This window comes from Coffea eugenioides, chromosome 5 (genome assembly GCF_003713205.1).
Source record: "Coffea eugenioides isolate CCC68of chromosome 5, Ceug_1.0, whole genome shotgun sequence".
NCBI lineage: Eukaryota > Viridiplantae > Streptophyta > Magnoliopsida > Gentianales > Rubiaceae > Coffea > Coffea eugenioides.
In genome coordinates this window covers 5613351-5631734 of record NC_040039.1, presented here as the reverse complement: position 1 = coordinate 5631734, position 18384 = coordinate 5613351, and the positions used below count along the sequence as shown (strand labels likewise).

The following is an 18384-nucleotide window of genomic DNA, read 5'->3' as shown; positions in this document are numbered from 1 at the left end:
TTACATCCAATGACGGAGCCAAAGGGGAGCTGAGGAAGGCTCCCTAATTTTTGAAATTTTAATTCATACTGTGTAAATATGGGTATAAAACAAAGTTGGCTCTCCCTATTTTTTTCACAGTTTTAGTTTATATTATGAGAATTTATATATATATATGAATTAGCCACCTTTGAATTAATTTTTTCTCCAAAAAAATTTTATTTATTTTTATTGTGCTAGTTATTTAACTTTCAAAAAAGTAAACATATAATCGATAATCCATAGTAAATTGACCCAATTTGATATATTATAATAAAATACCCAATTCATAATTATCAATGGGATAAAACAAAGTAATTACTTTATTGGCTCATTTACAAATAGACAATTTAGCCCAATTGAGTAGATTCGTTCTCACTCTTCCTATATAAACTGCAATTATATAATAAGCATTTCAATTATGATGATAATTAAGACAAAGTTCCAAAACAAGATGGAAAATAATTTCTTGAATGATTGCCTAATTGTGTACATAGAAAAGAAAGTTGTCAAAAAATTTAGCACTAATTCAATCATAGATAAATTTACTTCTGAAAAGAATGTAAAGCTCAATATACTTTTAAGAAAGACGTTAAAATTTCAGTGTATGTTAACATAACTTTTTTTTTTAATTAAAAATAGTTATATTTATATTGTAAGGTTATATATATATATATATATATATATTTGCATAGGTGACATATCGGAGCACCTTCTCATAATGTGTAAGTTGGCTGGTTTGTAATATAATAAGATATTTAATCGAAGTTTATTTTTTTGTCTTAATTTTCGTTATGACTATGTTGCATATTTATGAAATAGACATACCTTTGTAATTAAAGTTAATATTTGATGTTTTTAGATGTCATATATTTAAATAGATGAAAATTATTTTGAACATAGCATATTAAGACAATTTTTTTTGAAAAAATTTTGGTCCCCCTAAGGAAAAAATTCTGGCTCCATCACTGTTTACGTCCCTTTGCTAACTTACAGTCATCAATTCGATTAATTCTTCCTCTGATCATGTCTGGAATGCAACATACGTAGCTATGTTATCGTGGACAATGAGGTTAATTTTGCGCTCAAGGAGGTTTTTGTAGAATGACCATGCAAATATGCTTGCTAGTGATGCAATATAGGTTTTTTTTTTTTACTCTCTAATCTTCATTTTCACATAATAATTAATAAAAAAAGAATTTCTAATGGAGAAAGCTAAAATAATTTGACAGGGGCCAATGCTTAAATTTCAAAAATGAGAAATTAATGATTTTAAAAAAATTACCATTTTTTATGCATTTGAATAATTTCCTTAATTAAAGGTAGCAAAGTTTTGTGTTATGGAATTGCAAAAATACATTGAAGAAATTGTTCTATCCTTGGAACACAGTGAAGTGGTTCAATCTGGTATGGGGTAAAAGACATGTTCCAAAGTTTGCTTTTATACTTTGGTTGGCTATAAAGGAGCGATTGATGACTATAGATAGGCTTTGCACGTGAAGTGCTGTTAATATGTCTCCATTATGTGTGTTGTGGGACTCTAGAAATGAGCCTATAGAGCATTTGTTTTTCAACTGTCATTTTTTCACATTGTTTATGGGATAAAGTCCAAAGAATGCGCTTACTCTATTGAGGTAGTATGAGTTGGCAGTAGCAAATATTATGATGGAGCACACATACTTGCTCTGATTCATTTGTTGCTAAGGACAGAAGACTGGTCTTTGGTAACAACTGTTTGGCATTTGTTGCAGGTGAGGAATAAATGAATCTTCTAGCAATCCAGTGGTTCGTGTGATTCAGTGTGTATATCTCTCATGGTCAAAGACTCCTAGAACAAAAGAAATCTGAAAATTACATTAGAATGGAGACTAGACCAAGAATTATACAAATCGTTTTGAATTGCACACAACTACTAAACTTGTGAGACCCTTGATCCAAAACTAGTGATGTTAAAAACATCAATTATTTAGGCCAAAGTACAGTTTTTCAAAATTACTAATAGGCAATACCTAATCCAAATTGATGTTTTTAACCCCACTAGTTTTTGCACAAATTGAGTTGTGTGCAATTTAAAATAATTTGTGTAATCCTCATTACATTTGGTATAAATATGTACAGTTTTGGTGTAATCGCCAATAGTATAACTTGGATACAAATTTGTATTTATTAACTCATACAACTAAATTAACGATTACACTAAAATTATACGTATTTACATCAAATATAGTGAGAATTATACAAATGAGCTGGTTTGAATTGGACATGTGAGACTCTTGATCAACTAGTTTTTGTAAATGGTGAACTCACACTTAATTAGGTTCAAAGATACCTTGAATCCTTACTTATCTTGACTGGAAAGTAGGATCAATTTCCATGAGAGATACAAGTAGTATAAGCAAACTGATGTCAATTAATCATATGCATCCTAGATAAGAATCCTTTTTTTTTTCATGTATAATGAAGGTGCTTTAGCGTAATTTACATATAACTAGGTCAAAAGAATCAGATTCCATTTGTCTTTTAATTCTTGTACTAATCTTTGATTGGTTTCTAGATTCATAATTGGAGGAATATGGAACAAAATTTTTTCCTTGAACAAAATTTTAATTCCATCAATTCAAAATTTAAAAGTTTCTTACATTGATCTGCTTGAACCCGTTCGATGTTTTATATTGCTCAATCAAATGCTTAAGAAGTACAATATTCAACTATTTTAAAGGCATTGTGTTTGTTAATTTATTTATTTATTTTTGACCAGTTATACCTGTGCTCAAAATATCTCTTGACGAGCTACTGTTCCGCAGTTCTTAGTAGTTCAATCAGGGATGGATGTAAGTCGTTATGCAATTTCTTTGGACTTGCAAACATTATTGCCTGTCTAATTCGTCTTGTTTTCAATCTCTGGGAATAAATCAAGTGAGAAACCATAGGTTCCTTTCAGGCTGGAACAGTTCAATAATGGAAGGAAAGGCCAAATCAGGACCAAAAGTGCTGATTTTCTAAGCTTCTTCCTATTAGAAAAGGGATTAAGGACGGTGCCTAAGTGATCTTACAAGAAAATTGGATCATGATATATTTTGGGAAAATGAAAGGCCGTTTTACATGAATCAGAGAACTTGAACTATAAAGAAATGATCTTGCATATTACCTACTTTATCGCTAGTGGGCAAAGTAAAGTGCAAAAAAAATAGCGACATTATCAATTTTTTGGTTCTTTTTCTGTACATCATTCTTAATGATTAGCAAGTTAAGTTAGTCTCCTCAAGGAAGGAAGAGAAAAAAAAACTCTAGGTTTGACTAGTGATTAATTTCACCTTCACTCAAATGATTTCCTTTGTGCTAATCAAGCAATAAGACGATTATGCGCGACACATTGCATTGAATTATTATTGTCGAAGGCTATACAAGCCAAACATAATTAAACTTGTACAGATTTAGTCTTTATTATATTCAATTGCTATAAAATTACTCTATCAGTTTGCTAGTATTTACAGATAATATCGAATTAACCATTAGGATCGGCTCAATGCCAACGGAGGGCCATTAGAGTATTTTCTGCTATCAGGTTTAGGATTCAAATCATCTGCTTTATTGCTCGATGTGCGAGAAGGGTGTGGGGAGAGGTGGAAGATGGGTAAAATAAACTTCGAAGAGTAACAAATATGACTTGGTGAGGGCTAAGACTGATATGAAATGTTTCAGAATTTAGAGGGTACTAATACAAATTTCAACACTTAAAGGGTGGCTGTGCCCCTATTTTCTTCTCATCTCCTGAATTGCAAGCTATTATGCACCATACGGCCCATACCGAGAAACTGACTGCTGTGGGAGGCTGGCGACACGAATAGCCTTTTCGCATATTATTTAACTGCTAGATTTTAATTGAGCTTGTTTATTTTTCTAAACTACTTAAAAAGTCCCTAAACTTTCTTATCATCACTTTTAACCCCTCATCTATTCAATGTCTCAAATTGACCCCTTCATGATAGAAAAGTGCAAAAAATTGGTCCATCATCTATTTACATAGTTTGATTTTGTCAAAATTTTGCCTCAAATCCGTCAACTTTAATGTTAGACATGAACGGAAGAACCAAGAATTGATGCTTGTTATTATCAAGGGGCTGATTTTGGGACTTGAAATAGATGAGGAACTAAAACTTAACAAAGTAAATTTTAGGGGCTTCCTAATTAAGTAGTTTAGTGTTTACTTTTAAAACTTAACTATTTTTTAATAGAGTCTTAAACAAATCATAAATCACCGGTCCAAAATTTTTCTGAAATTGAAATTGATTTTCATGATTACCAATTTCTAGTCTCAGTACCCTTGGTTCTACCTTTATGGTCAGTATGCAAACCAGCACAAATTATACAAAAAGGACAAGCTGGATTCTTTCCTGTAGTTGTCAGTGTTGCCTAATTTGTGATTTAGAAGACCAATCATATTTGCTTGATATTTAGGCTTTTCCATTAGAGATGACCAATAATGTCCATTAAAGTATGTAACTCAAACTTCATCAGACTTGATGCAACTTCAGATATCAATACATTCCAAACTTAAATCAGAAATAATATGCCTTTTTTGTATCAAGACTTCTTCAGTTCAAGTTGGCACTGGTTAGAATGCCTCCCAGGCCAGAAAATTGAGCATGATGAATCACTGTTGTGTAGCTTTAGAAACTTGAGATTAGTTTGTTTGATTGGTTCATAAGATCACTGCATATATGTATCAGCTGTTAATCAGCCAAGCTTCAGTTGAGTACAGATTAATTTGATCCGAGCTTCAGGCTAAAAAGCCCAGTTTTCTGACTAGTGCAAAAGAGAAAACAGGACAAGAAAATTTCAGACGTAAGCAAGTTCCTGAGAAGGCATAATCAGCAAGCGAATTTCACTCCCAAACAGAACCATGATTTTGGGCACATTTGCATATAAACAAGTCATCCGACAATACTTTATGGAAATAATTATCAACAACAATATCAGTAACTAGAAACAACCTCCAAATCAAAATGTAGTTATTTGCAAAGTAAACAAACCAATCTGTGTCACTTGCCGATATTTATAACCAAACAAAAAAAAAAGGGCAAATTCCACTTTACCCCCTTGTGGTTTAGCCTTTTTTTACATAACCCCTCTATGATTTCAAAAACTATACATAACCCTCTCATAGTTTAGATTAAAGTGTCAAAGTGACGGGAATGATCATTCTTAACGGAGTCACCTAAAATGTCAAAAATACTCTTATGTAAAGTTGAAAATTATTTATTAACGAAAGGGGGTTATGTGTATATTTTGAAAACCATAAGGGGGTTATATGGTAAAGTATTAAACCATAAGGGCGTTATATGGTAAAATATAAAAATCATACGGGGTTAATGTGTCATGTATTTATAAAGGTAATTTCGACATTTTTAGAAGTTCCGTTACGAATGATTATTTCCGTCACTTTGACACTTTAATCCAAATTATGAGGGGGTTATGTATAACTTTTGAAACCATAGAAGGGTTATGTAAAAAAACGCTAAACCACAAGGGGGTAAAATGTAATTTGCCAAAAAAAAGAAGAAAAAGACAAGGAAACCCTTTTAAGCTTTTCTTGAGCACAACTTGGAAACATTTCAAGCTTGTATATATCTCATTCAGAGCTCAGGGACCATCTGATGCCCTCCAATATATATAAAAACCAAGCATTAGCCACGAATCATTTATCCCTGCAAAGTATGCATGGAAAAAATTAACACTTCCCAATTAGACATTTAGATTCAATGAAACTTATTAAAGAAAAAAGAAAAAGAAAAGGACATGCTTTTTAATTACACTAGTACTTGGCTTAATGCTTAGTATGAAGTATTCTAGTTATCCGTCAATAAATGGTAATGAAGCTCAACACAAAAGTCGAAAAGTGAAGAGATTACATGATATGTACCTATCACTGCATCAACAATGCTGAAAAGTAATTGAAGCAATGTGTTTGATTTTATCAAAATCCTTGCATTCTCGACCATCTATAACTTTAAGTCTATCAACAAAAGTACGAGGCAAACCAAAAATAGTCAGTTCTTCGAGGCTTGCAACATCTTTCAATCCTTCTGGAATCATTTCCAACATTTGGCATCTAGAAATCTGTAGACAAGAAAGATTAGGCATTGCACCTTTCTCCACTCTCCAGCTACGTAAACTGAACAAGTCAGAAATTCTGAGATGTCGAAGTTGAGGAATGACCAATTCATGACAGATAAAATGTTTTCCTCCGTAAAACTCAATATCAAATGCGAGATATTGTAATTGAGGAAGTTTTTCTAGTGATTCCATTGGATCTTCTCAATTCGAGTATACTCTAATGCCAACTTGACCAAGCCTGGGAGGAGCTGCTCTTCATATGGGGAAACTTGCTTATTCTTGCTCTTAGGTACAAATGATGTAGGTTTTCAACGGCCAAGAGACTTCTTAGGAGAGTAGACCCCTGTTCTGACTCAATAGATAAAACGCCACTCAGGGTAAGTGATATCTCCAGCAAATTTTTCCCTCTCATGTTCATGTAGTTTGTGATAGCGCAAAGGCCCTCATTATTAGTAACAGCTACATCAAGTACTCGAAGATTCGGTAGTTCATAAAGATCAGCAATTTCATCTCTATCACTTCGGAATCCATCAAGTCTCTCCAACTCACTCAAGCCATACAGTCGAACTTTTATTTCACTTCAATGCCTGCACTTGTAGGAAGATATAAATTCCTCAACCTTTTCATCTTTCCAAGAACATTTGGCATTTCTATCACGTTTAATGCATACAGAAAGCCATTTGGCATCTTCGACAACTAGCTTACCTGTAGATCAAGAGTTTGGAGGAATAGTAATTCGGCTATTGATGATGGAAGACCACTTAAGTCGAAATTGCAGCCTCTAAAACTCAAAAGCCTTAAATGGATGAGTTTCTCTAGACATGTGGGTATATCTTGCCCTTCAAAATCATACTTTTCAAACTTCAGCACTCTAAGCGATTTGAAGGTCTTATAATTAACATTTAACCATTCAGCCCAGATGATTTTCTTTCTCGAACACCAAGCATCATCACTACTGCGAAAAAGAAGACAACGAAGTTGTTTTAAAATCCTCCACAATAGCGTTAGCATTAATAGGGGCTTCAACATTGGTATTTATGTGGACGACTAATCTGTAGGCATCATTGTTGGTGTGAGAAAAGGAATCCAACAAGGGCTTCTCGACACCCCGAAGATCTATGACCTCAGAAAATTCTTCTTCTCTTCCTTTCTTTAAACAAAAGTCTCGCATCACATCATGAAGGCGACATGTTAGGTTCATGAGTAAAGGGTTGTGTCTCGCATTGGTCCGAGAGATGGAGAAAGAGCAGTTAATATGTACGTAAGGGCCCAAGACCTAATAGCTTAAGCTTTTGGGTCAGAGTTGGGTTTCTGACTTATATACTGGGCTCTTTGGTGGACTCTCTCGAGGTGTTTCTCCCTAACAAATTGGTATCAGAGCTTCAGGTTGCAAAAACTGGGCTACTCATGGGCAAGTGGATTCTTCTCGGAGTTGGACCAAGTGAAAATTCTCTTCTTGGTGGTGGACCAAAGTGCCAAGGAGTTTGGCTAGTGTTGGACCAGGTGTGCCATGGGTTTGGCAGGGGTCCGGTTGGGATTAGACCAAGGAGTCAAGGGTTGGCAGGGGTCCAGAATGCAGTTTGGATGTTGAAGAAGAGTGGGTCCATGATTGGGAGAAGAGATGATCTTAAGTGATAAAGTGGGCTTGCGTTGAGTATTAAAGTGGACTCGAAAAAAAAGGCTTATAAATTTGGGTTTAATGTGGAGGTTACTCTTGTTAGATTCATAAGTAAAGGGTTGTGTCCCACATTGATCCGAGAGATAGAGAAAGAGCGGTTAATATATACGTAAGGGCCCAATACCTAATAGGTTAAGCTTTTGGGTCAGAGTTGGGTTCCTGACTTACATACTGGGTTCTTTGGTGGACTCTCTTGAGGTGTTTCTTCCTAACACGACACAAGGTTGAAAATCCATTGACTTGCATTTGAACAATAGATCTTTGCCCTAATTCAATCAAATACCTCTCTGCAACATTGAATAATGTCTCCATTTTTTCAGTGTTGTGATAAAACCATGCCTTCTGCAATCCATAGTAGGTAGAGTTCTTTGGCATCTATGTACTCGTCCTCCAGAAAAGTGCCCAAGTAAAGGAAGCATGGTTTCAAATAGTATGGCAAGGTATTATAACTCAGAGACCATACTCTAGCTATCGGTCCTCCAGCTAATCCTTCTTCATTGCCTTTCCTAGTGCTCAGACATGAACCAATATTTGCATTCACAATTTTCCACTCTCTCAATGAATCCTTATCTTTGAGAATTCCTCCAAGCACATGAAGTGCTAATGGTAGACCCCCACACTTGCGTACCATTTCGATGCCAACGGCCTCTAGATTTTTTTCAATCTTGAGATCTAACCCAAAAAAAAAAAAACATACAGATATATGACTTGTCAAAGTTGATCTAATTCAGGTATGGAGCCAGAAATGATTCTTAGTGGAGGCGAAAGTAATAGTACTAACATGTAGAAATAGTAAATATATTTCATGATTAACAACAAATGGTATACTCAATTTTACTAACAAAACAATTAATTAATCATTTTACTTCAAAATGCATGATAAGAGTATATTTTACATGTTTTTAAGTCCATTTTATCAGTTAATTTCAGTAGTTTAATCTAGGTTATAATTAAAATAATAAGGGTTTTGGTAAAAATATACATTTTTAATTAAAGTGGCTAACATTGCATTTCTATTGATTTTAAGGGTAAAAACTTCATTTTCTTGCAGGATTGCTGATTCAATCATCAAATGGTATGAATTGAGAAGAAATCTGAAGATTAGTGATGAATTGAAGTGTATAAAGAAAAAATGAAGTGAAAAATGTTTAATTAAAGAAATGCAGTTCAAGACAGTTTTGACACTCCTCGGTATTTTGGATATATCTGGAACTACACATATCGGATTTAGGTGATCTTTATACCATTTTGAAGCTAAGAGAGAGATCTATATTTGGCATGAAGACATCGAAATCCAATTCTTCTGTTTTCTTGGTGAAAAAAAAAGTCGAAATACAGAAGTTGCATTCTATGAACGAGACTGAAACAGGGGTTTGACCAGGTGATAGTATTTCAATCATATTTCAGTCCACAGAGCTCCGATTTGGATGATTCTTAAAGCATTGTAAAGCTAATTCAAAGCGATACAACTTTTATGTTTTACACAAAAGCTAGTTCGGCATCCATCATAGAGAAAATTTTAGCTGAAGCGAGGCCAAAAGCACAGAGTTGAAAACGAGAGTCATGAAAACGTGGCTTAAAGCCGCGTTTTGTCAAGTCATGTTTTGTAGCCGAAATTCTGTAATTTGCTCAGCCATTTCTCTTGTGTTCATACTACTTTCTAGCTATATTTAGCAAGGAAATTTGGTTGCACATGCTTCAGAAGATAAAGGGTAGAAACGATGGCTTATTGTCAAGTCAAAAACATTGGTTATTTACTATCTTAACAAATTTTAGATTTTGGAATCCAGAGATGGAAATTTTGACTAGTGGAAAGGAGCTTTTTGAGCAGTTTTTATGCAGAAAAACAAGGGAGGTTAGATATCTATGGAGCTAGCATTCTTACTTGGGAGAATTCTGTCTAGCTAGCAATTATTGCAAGGAGCACTTGGAGACTTCATTTTGTAATCATCTAGTGCAAGACATAGCAGAATTTTTAGAGTTTCACCATTAACTTGGCTAAGCTTTTCTTTATCCTTCTTATACTTGTAACTCATGATGTTTTCCATTAATGAAGTTATGAGTTTGATTATTATATCATTCATGAGTAGCTAATTTTCTATATCTAGGGAGTAGATGAAACTTATAACCAAGTAATATGAATTGAATGTAATTTACACTTGTTTTATCTTGTATTAACTTGTCTTCTTGTGCAAATTAATTACTTGTTGTTGTTTGATCACCATTAGCAGGTCATTAGTTGTTATTACTCAATGAAAATTGGTAATAATAATGGAATAACATGAGTAGAACTTGAGTTTTAGGTTCATGAGAATAGAAATACATTCAAGTGGATTAATTTTATATTTCATGCATGAACAAGAGCAGATTTAGTTTTAATCAAGAGATTAGAGAAATCTAGACTGTTCTAAGTCTTATTATCATGAGAATGAAATTTTGGCAATTTTGGAGATGAATCTCTTGTTAAACAAGAGTAGTAACAAGTGTTAAATTCATTTATTTAGATCTTTTGTGCCATAAGTGGAATCCACATCCCTAGATTCAAGTTTTTAGTGAATTTTCTCCAATTGTAACTTGCATTTATTAAATCAGATTATAGACAGTAGCAAATATAATTTTTCTACTCAATCTCATTATAAGTCTAAATAATAGAGAAAATAAGGACCTAGTACTTGTAGACATTGCTCCTCCTTGGGATCGACTCGATTAATGCCCTAAACTACTAGTTTGGCATGTATACTTGCAGTCAATGGGTATAAATTGGAATTAAACTTGCTCTTATATCAAAAAACCCATCAATGCATATAGTAACTTTTATAGTTTTTCATGATGAACTTTAATATTTCGTAACCTTCTTATTTTTAATGTCACAGCTCATTTTTTTTCAACCTGTTAGGATCCAAACACGAAACAAACAACTATTGAGATATTAAATATACAACAATTTGATGACAAATAAGCCACAAGTTTGAAAGATAAACAACATACAAGATTTAACGTGGTTCGACTCCACCATTGAGTCTACGTCCACAGAGGAAAACTCGTTTTTTATTATGAGCGGAAAATCCTATACAAAAATACAATTTGAACCCAATTCCAACCCTTGTATACCATCTCTCATTTCTGAAAAACTCTCTCTCACCCTATGTATAGGGCTCATGATGTTCTTGTGTGTTCTTATGAGTCCCTTGTATGTCTCTTGTGTGTCTCTTGTATGTCCCTTTGTAGTATGCTAACCCATCTATTTATAGGAAACATTATTTGGCCAAAAATAGGAAACCAGTATTAATTCCTACACTTGTACAGAATAAGAAATAACTTCTTAATTCTAAACAAAGGAAAAATCATTCAAAATGTTCTTCACATTTTGTAAAATGACTTTTTTCGTCCCTCACTTTTAAAAATATATTTTTACATCCCTTACAAATTCATATTAGTCAAATTTGGTCCCTACATAGGTTTTCGACTAGTTTTTTGTCATAATTCATCACGTGTCTTGCAGGTGATTATTTTTTAGAGGCAAAATGTTATAAAATTTACGTAATCCGATCTATAGTCCCTTGCATTTTACAAAATGAATTATTTCGTCCCTCACATTTTACAAAATAAATTTTTTAATCTCTTATATTTTGCAAAATGAATTTTTTCATCTCTCATTGACCATGTGTATAAATATTATTTTTTAAATCTATGTATATATCTATTTGATTTCATCTGAACAGTATGAATAGCATGTAATATATCTCTATTTGATTTCATCTAAATAGACTAATTGTAATTGTATATATGCTATTCAATAGATATGTACATGGGTTTAAATATAACAATTTTGTTTTAAACCCATATATATATATATATTTGATTTTACCATGCGAATCAATTCAATATTTATAACATTTCTCTTTTTGTAATAATTCATTTATTGAATTGTGTAATAAGGACATCTAATTAATCGGTTCTAATTCAAATTTTATAGTCATGCTAACACATTACAGTTTAAATATGAAATTTTTACTCGCCACCTTTAAGACCAATAGTTGAATTTGTTGCCTTGTAATTGTCTTAAATTTTGAAAGTATCGATCACTTACTTCTTTTTGTCATATTTTTTCTTTGTTTATTTTTGTTGTCCAAATTTAATTCGATATAAACACTTGATAATATTTAGAATTAAATGTCTTCTTTATTTTTAATTTTTGAGTAAAAAAAATGAACATGAGTGAAAAACTAATAATTTTTTAAACTCCTGTATATATCTATTTAATTTCACCTAAACAGTATATTCAGGCAAAATCGAACAGAGATATATTACATGCTATTCGCATTATTCAAGTGAAATCAAATAGATATATATATGAGTTTAAAAAAAAGTTATTCATACACATGATCAATGAGGGATGAAAAATTTTATTTTGTACAATATGAAGGATGAAAAATTCATTTTATAAAATGTGAGAGACGAAATAATTCATTTTGTGAAATTTGAGAGACAAAAAAATTATTTTATGAAATGTGAGGGACTATGGATCAGATTATGTAAATTTTGATTTGACAATTTTGCCCATAAAAAATGATCACGTGATAGATACCAACAAAAAACTAGTCGAAAACCTAGATAGGAACCAAATTTGATCAATGTGAATTTGTAAGGAACGTAAAAATACACTTTTAAAGTGAGGGATGAAAAAAGTCATTTTGCAAAATGTGACTTGTACAAAATAGGAAATAACTTCTAAATGCTAAACAAAATAGGAAATTTCTTGGCTACTACTTCAAATAATTAATACCAATTGGGAAATTAGTTACTTATACACAAATTAAGAAACATGTCTAAAAGAAATTAAGCCAATTTCCTAACAAATCTCCACCTTGGCAAATATTTCTTTTAGCAACTATTTGCCTTCAACTACCAAATAATATGGTATCGAACTACACATCCAAATCAATATAGTCCTGACACCAAATTGATTCAATTGATAAATGAACATGTGTAATTACCCTTTATCCAACTTCCAGCTAACTTGCGAAAATGTGTCTCAATTTACCATTTTCCTTTGCAGGATTTTTTCTTACCATCACTTGCAACCCGATACCCCATTTTATGAGTTTTAACCCTAATCATTGAGACAACCATGTGGTAAAATCACTATATTTCTTCCCATTTTTAGGACTGTCTTGCTATGTGTGATTTTCAAGACTCCACCTAAAACGAAAAACTCGTAACTGTCAGAGTCTTCTGATGCATAAAAATTAGATCTTTTTATTTCTTTAGGACACATGCCACACCACCTAAAGAACATAATCCGAATCTAATAACCATTCGAGGTGAAGTATCAACTGATGGAGTTATGAGAAAGTTTTCGCCGATTCATGTCCAAAATCAATATTGGATTCCACCTTTTTCTTAACCTGTGAATCACTTGTCTAAATTCACTATCAAGTATCTCCATCATTTCGACTTTCTATCCTTTACCGTCAATGTTTTTTACCATGCCATTGAAACAAAAACATCACCGATTAAATTGTCCAATTGGTAATAACCACCAATCCACTTAATCTCAATAGTTGACCAGGATCCAACCATCAACCTCCCTCTGATACTAGTATGTTGGGATTCAAGTGCATGTGAGCAACCCAAACTCACAACCAAACTCTGATACTATTTATTAGGATCCAAACGCCAAAAAAACAACTATTAAGATATCAAGTATACAATAATTTAATAACAAACAAGTCATAGGTATACAAGACAAAAGACACACAATATTTAATGTGGTTCGACTCCATTATTGAGTCTACGTCCACGGAGAGAAACTCGTTCTTTATTATGAGAGGAAAATCCTGTACAAGAATATAATTTGAACCCAATCTGAACTCTTGTATATCATCTCTCATCTCCCAAGAATTCTCTCTCGCTCCATGTATGAGGCTATATAATGCCCTTGTGTGTTCTTGTGTGTCCCTTTGTAGAATACCAACCCATCTATTTATAGGAAACATTATTTGGTCAAAACCCAAATAACAACAGAAAATCAATACTAATTCCTAAACTTGTACAGCATAAGAAACAACTCCTTAATTCTAAACAAAATAGGAAATTTCTTGACTATTACTTCAAGTAACTAAAACCAATTAGTTACTTCCACACAAATTAAGAAATTTATCTAAAAGAAATTAAACCAATTTCCTAACACAACCTAAGTAACCAAATAATCATCATTGAGAACTGTTTCACTCTCTAGTTATTCATCAATCAATCAGCTTATCAACTGCCAAATTTCATTTCAAAGAAATGATAATCTTATGCTCAAAAACAAATACAAACAACGCAAGAATAAAAGTAACAAATAAGGATAGTATTTAAGTTAATTTTGATGATCAATTAATGCTTAAAAAAAGTCAAGAAATAGAGAATAAGCCCATAAGGGAGGTGACTATATGAATGATACACAAAGAAAAAGGTTCGAGGGGAATTTGGGATGATGATTAAAATTTTACGTTTTAACAAAACAAGTTTCTCTACTTTATTTAAACAGTTACTATTATACGCAATTTGTGTACATTCTCATTTAAAGAGTACAAATATTCAAGCAAACTATCAAACAACTACTTGTGTTGAAGTAGTACATTTTTATTTCTTATAAACACCCCATACAAGTCATTTAGATGATGAATAATAGATTGCAACGAGCTAGTTTCCAAGGAAATAGATAACCAATTAAGAGGCTTTTCGATTATTTGGTACTTCAACATTATCCATAAAAAAAAAGTAGTTATATATCCATTTTACTTCTCAAAAAAAAATTTGGGGGGGGGTGGGGGGGAACTTAAATTATATCAAAAGTATATGACTAATAAGAGAATTTGCATGGGGTAGTGGGCCCTCTTGACAATTTGCAGCTCTTAATTCACACTAATCCTAATTGTCTTCCTTTATTAATACCAAGACTTTCTCTCAATCTAAATTCTCCTTTTTCTCTCTAATTTCCCTCTTCACATAAATGAACATTTTTCTCCTCGTGAGGGAGACCGATTGGTTTTATTTCTTTCATACAGTATCTCCTAAAGTTTCTTAAAATAATTTCTTCTCTTCTTAGCTTACTTGGTGAGAGTTTTCTTCTATCATAGGTTACTATGAGAGTCTTCTTCTTTAGATTCTTCATTTCTTTTGTTAGATCTTAATTGTTTTAGATTTAGTTGCCAAATTTAGAATTGTTTAGGTCAATTTCATCACATCTCAACATTATATTGAGCTTGAAGAAGTAAATTAATGGATTTGATGGTTTGAAATATGCTTAGATGTTTTTGGGATCGCTTGTGTATATATTTGACTTTTTTTTTTTGGAGTTTTACAGTGTAATTTCATTAATTTTTTAATCTGTAGTATCTATGTTTCAAATCTATTATATCTCTATATATCTAATATAATTTAGGGATAAGTTCAGAAACCCCTTGAGGTTGCTAACTATTTCATTAGCCTCCCTTTAGATTTCAATAATTACACTAACCTCCCTTGTACCTAATTATCTTGTAATATTTTGGCCCAACTAGTAATTAACAAGTGATGTAAGTAGAGAGAAGATAATATGATTCTACCATTACCCCTCATCTACTACATTATTTAATTAATTTAATACCAACCCACATATTAAAGAAAAACACTAACATTTGTTGTTTATCATTAGGGGTTAAATCACATATAGCATCAAAAAATAATTTATGCCACTAGAGTGGATTTAATGCAATTTTGATATTTATTAAAAAAAAACCTACACTATTTTTCACCACTTTGGCTGCACTATGCATATGATTTTCAAGTATATATCTTTGCTCATATTATTTATCTATTATGTAAAGATAATTCATCTACTCTACAAAGAACATAAAAGAGTGGTATTTTCCAATTGAATGTCTCTTGCTTTTTTATGATGTACAGATTTGTAAAAGCATCATGATTTGATAGCTACATGAACTCTTAATAGTAGGCAATGGTACTTTATTCCATTGGTCATGTCTAATTAGGAGAATCACATTTGAGCATAGTTATTAAACTCAACTCAGCTCAATGGTCAACCCATAATCTAGCCTGGTCTAGTTAATATATCGTTGGACCGGATCAGTAAGAAATAGAAAGGTTAAAGGGAGCTGTAGGTGGTGGTGAAGGGAAGAGACGGGAAGGAGGGACAGAGAGGGGGGATAAATAAGAAGGCTTAGAGATGAAAACAAAATTTCATAAATTGCTGCTTTTTAATCCTTGCTTTACATTTCACTTAGTTTATATATATTTTTTGTTTTGGATTCTCTCCCTAGAGCTTTTCAGAGAAGTTCTCAAACAGTCCCTACCATCTCACAAATTCGTGTCTTTAAATTTGTTTACGTTTCTTCTTAGCAATGTGGGCCAGGTTTGTGAAGTTTTTAGAAGTCTCCATTTTCCCATAGAGTCTCCCCTTTTTTGTAGCTTTCTACTCCATTCCCTGAAATTAAATCCAAATACCAAATATAAGTAAATATTAATAATTAAAACAATATTTGACAAGAACAAAGGGAAAATTAACAATAAAATTAGTAATAATTAACACCCTATCAGGGCTATCTCAGGCCAAAAAATAATTGGAATTAGAAGTTTGGACCAAATTAAACCAATTTGTAATTGTAAGAGTTGTAAAATCAACATTTCAAACGTAAGGAAAACAAAAATTCTTTTGCCAAAATGTGAGAATGTTTTCTGCATTTGTCCCTTTTTATATTGCTAATTCACCTTTCAAGCAATATAGTCTTACCTTTGACATATTTCCTTGAGGATATTGTAGCTTTTAGCAGCTCCCAACTTTCCTCTTCATTCAAGCACTGGAGTTCATAGGGATATCCAATTTCTGCAACTTCTTTTGTGCGAGTTGTGAGCATCATTTTGCTGCCCCCTTCAACAACCGGAAATGCATGAACTAGATTCTCCCAATCATGCACATACCAAATGTCATCAAGAACAATTAGGCACTTATACTCTGTTTGCACTCGATAAAGTTGTCGAACCAACTCCCTATCTTCGATATTCTTGATCTACTCCTTCTCAGGACAAGGTTGCATCAAGATATCCTGCATAATACATCTAATTTGGGCCTGTTGAGTTATACAAACCCAAGCAAAATGTTGAAAGCGGTGTTGAACATCTCTATGCCTGTATATTTTTCTAGCAATGGTCTGTTAAGGTAGTTTGCAAAATAGGAAAGGTTTGCACCTTTTGAAGCACCTTTTCATAGTGAAACTGCATGTTCTTTGAAAGGTTACATGTGAACAGTTTCTAACAGTTTTCTGTGTTTTGTGGGTGTATAAATCAATGGGTTGGACACCAGAAAACTAACTTAAGCATTTTTATTCTTGACTAGACAAATCCAAGAACTTGCTACTTTGTTGTCTAATTAGAATTCATTGTATCCTAGAGTTTTTGCCCAGAGACCGGATTAGCAAGATAGTGGGGGCAATCAAACTTCAAGGAAAGTGATTACACGCCTTGAATTCATCAAGTCTTGATCCCCATTTGTGTAAACTTATTTCTACAGAATTCTCTCTTGAATTTTTCTGGTTTGACTCAACACACTCTTGTACTTCTATATTACATTTTCTTTCATGGTCGTCTTTCCAAGACCTCCCATGCCCCATACGGAGATTATAGCATGGTGCTTGCTGTCGTCAACCATGAGTGACACCAATTTCCTGATGTCTTCTTCTTTCCCAACAAAATATTCCTCAACCTCATGGGCATAAGTTTGTCTTGCCCACTTGAGATTGTCATTTGTAGTTGCACCTGAGCTTTCTGCTTCGCTCATAGCTCTTACATCATATCCGCGAAAACTTGTAATGAGATTATTTATGTCAGTTTTAAGTTTTCCAATCTCCAACCCAAGAAAATGGCGAGATCTGCCCTCTGCAAAGATAGAACCAAATGTTGTCAATATCACTTTTCCCCGATTACCTGCGATTTCAATTGCAAACATCTCAACAGTATCTTCAATTCTATAAGCAAGGCTTCTGACCTCCCTCAACCAATTGCGAACAACTTCATCTTTATATTCTCTTGCATCAGCATCTCTTAGGAAGCATTGCACATGCTTTAGCTCTCTGCTTATTCCTTTGACCTGATCTGTGACTCCCGACAAGAATTTGGCTTCTTCAATCAATAAACGACCAAGTATTTGCAACACACTGCCAACAATAGCTTCAACCATTTTTGTTTTTCTTTGTTTTTTAGGCTGACAGGAATCGCCAAAAGCTTCAAAGGACTTGGATGATCCTTGAGCAAACCTACTGAGAAAAACAATATTAATAGATCAGACAGACATGAATTGTTGATTTTTTATCATTGGATTTGAGTAGTAAAGGATCAAGTGGGGTGGTGGAACCTCTACTGCTCACTAACGGACAAGGATTGGTTGAGTAGACATTGCATGGTACAGAAGAACTAGACTCCTCTTTTATTTAATCGGAGATAACTTGCATCATAACACCTTGATAAATGAAATTTTGAGATCCTATTTGAAAATTAAAGCAGTTCATATGATGCTTTCATTAAGTTTA

General features: G+C 33.0%; 1 protein-coding gene across 1 annotated transcript; it reads right to left on the bottom strand.

Moving 5' to 3' along the window:
• Window positions 1–7087: 7087 nt before the first annotated feature.
• Window positions 7088–18035, bottom strand: LOC113771078 (putative disease resistance protein At1g50180). Its single transcript, XM_027315701.1, has 4 exons — window positions 17427–18035; window positions 16593–16869; window positions 8148–8485; window positions 7088–7411 (listed from the first exon to the last, which is right to left on the bottom strand). The coding sequence occupies exons 1-4, from the start codon at window positions 18033–18035 to the stop codon at window positions 7088–7090; spliced, it is 1548 nt and encodes a 515-aa protein (XP_027171502.1).
• Between the last annotated feature and the right edge of the window lie 349 nt (window positions 18036–18384).

Coding starts and splice junctions, on each gene's coding strand:
- LOC113771078 (XM_027315701.1), bottom strand. CDS start 18,035: ATGGTTGAAGCTATTGTTGGCAGTGTGTTGCAAATACTTGGTCGTTTA. Junction 16,870..17,426: donor AGACGACCATGAAAGAAAAT/GTAATATAGAAG, acceptor GAGAAGGAGTAG/ATCAAGAATATCGAAGATAG. Junction 8,486..16,592: donor CTCAAGGAAATATGTCAAAG/GTAAGACTATAT, acceptor TTTTTGGGTTAG/ATCTCAAGATTGAAAAAAAT.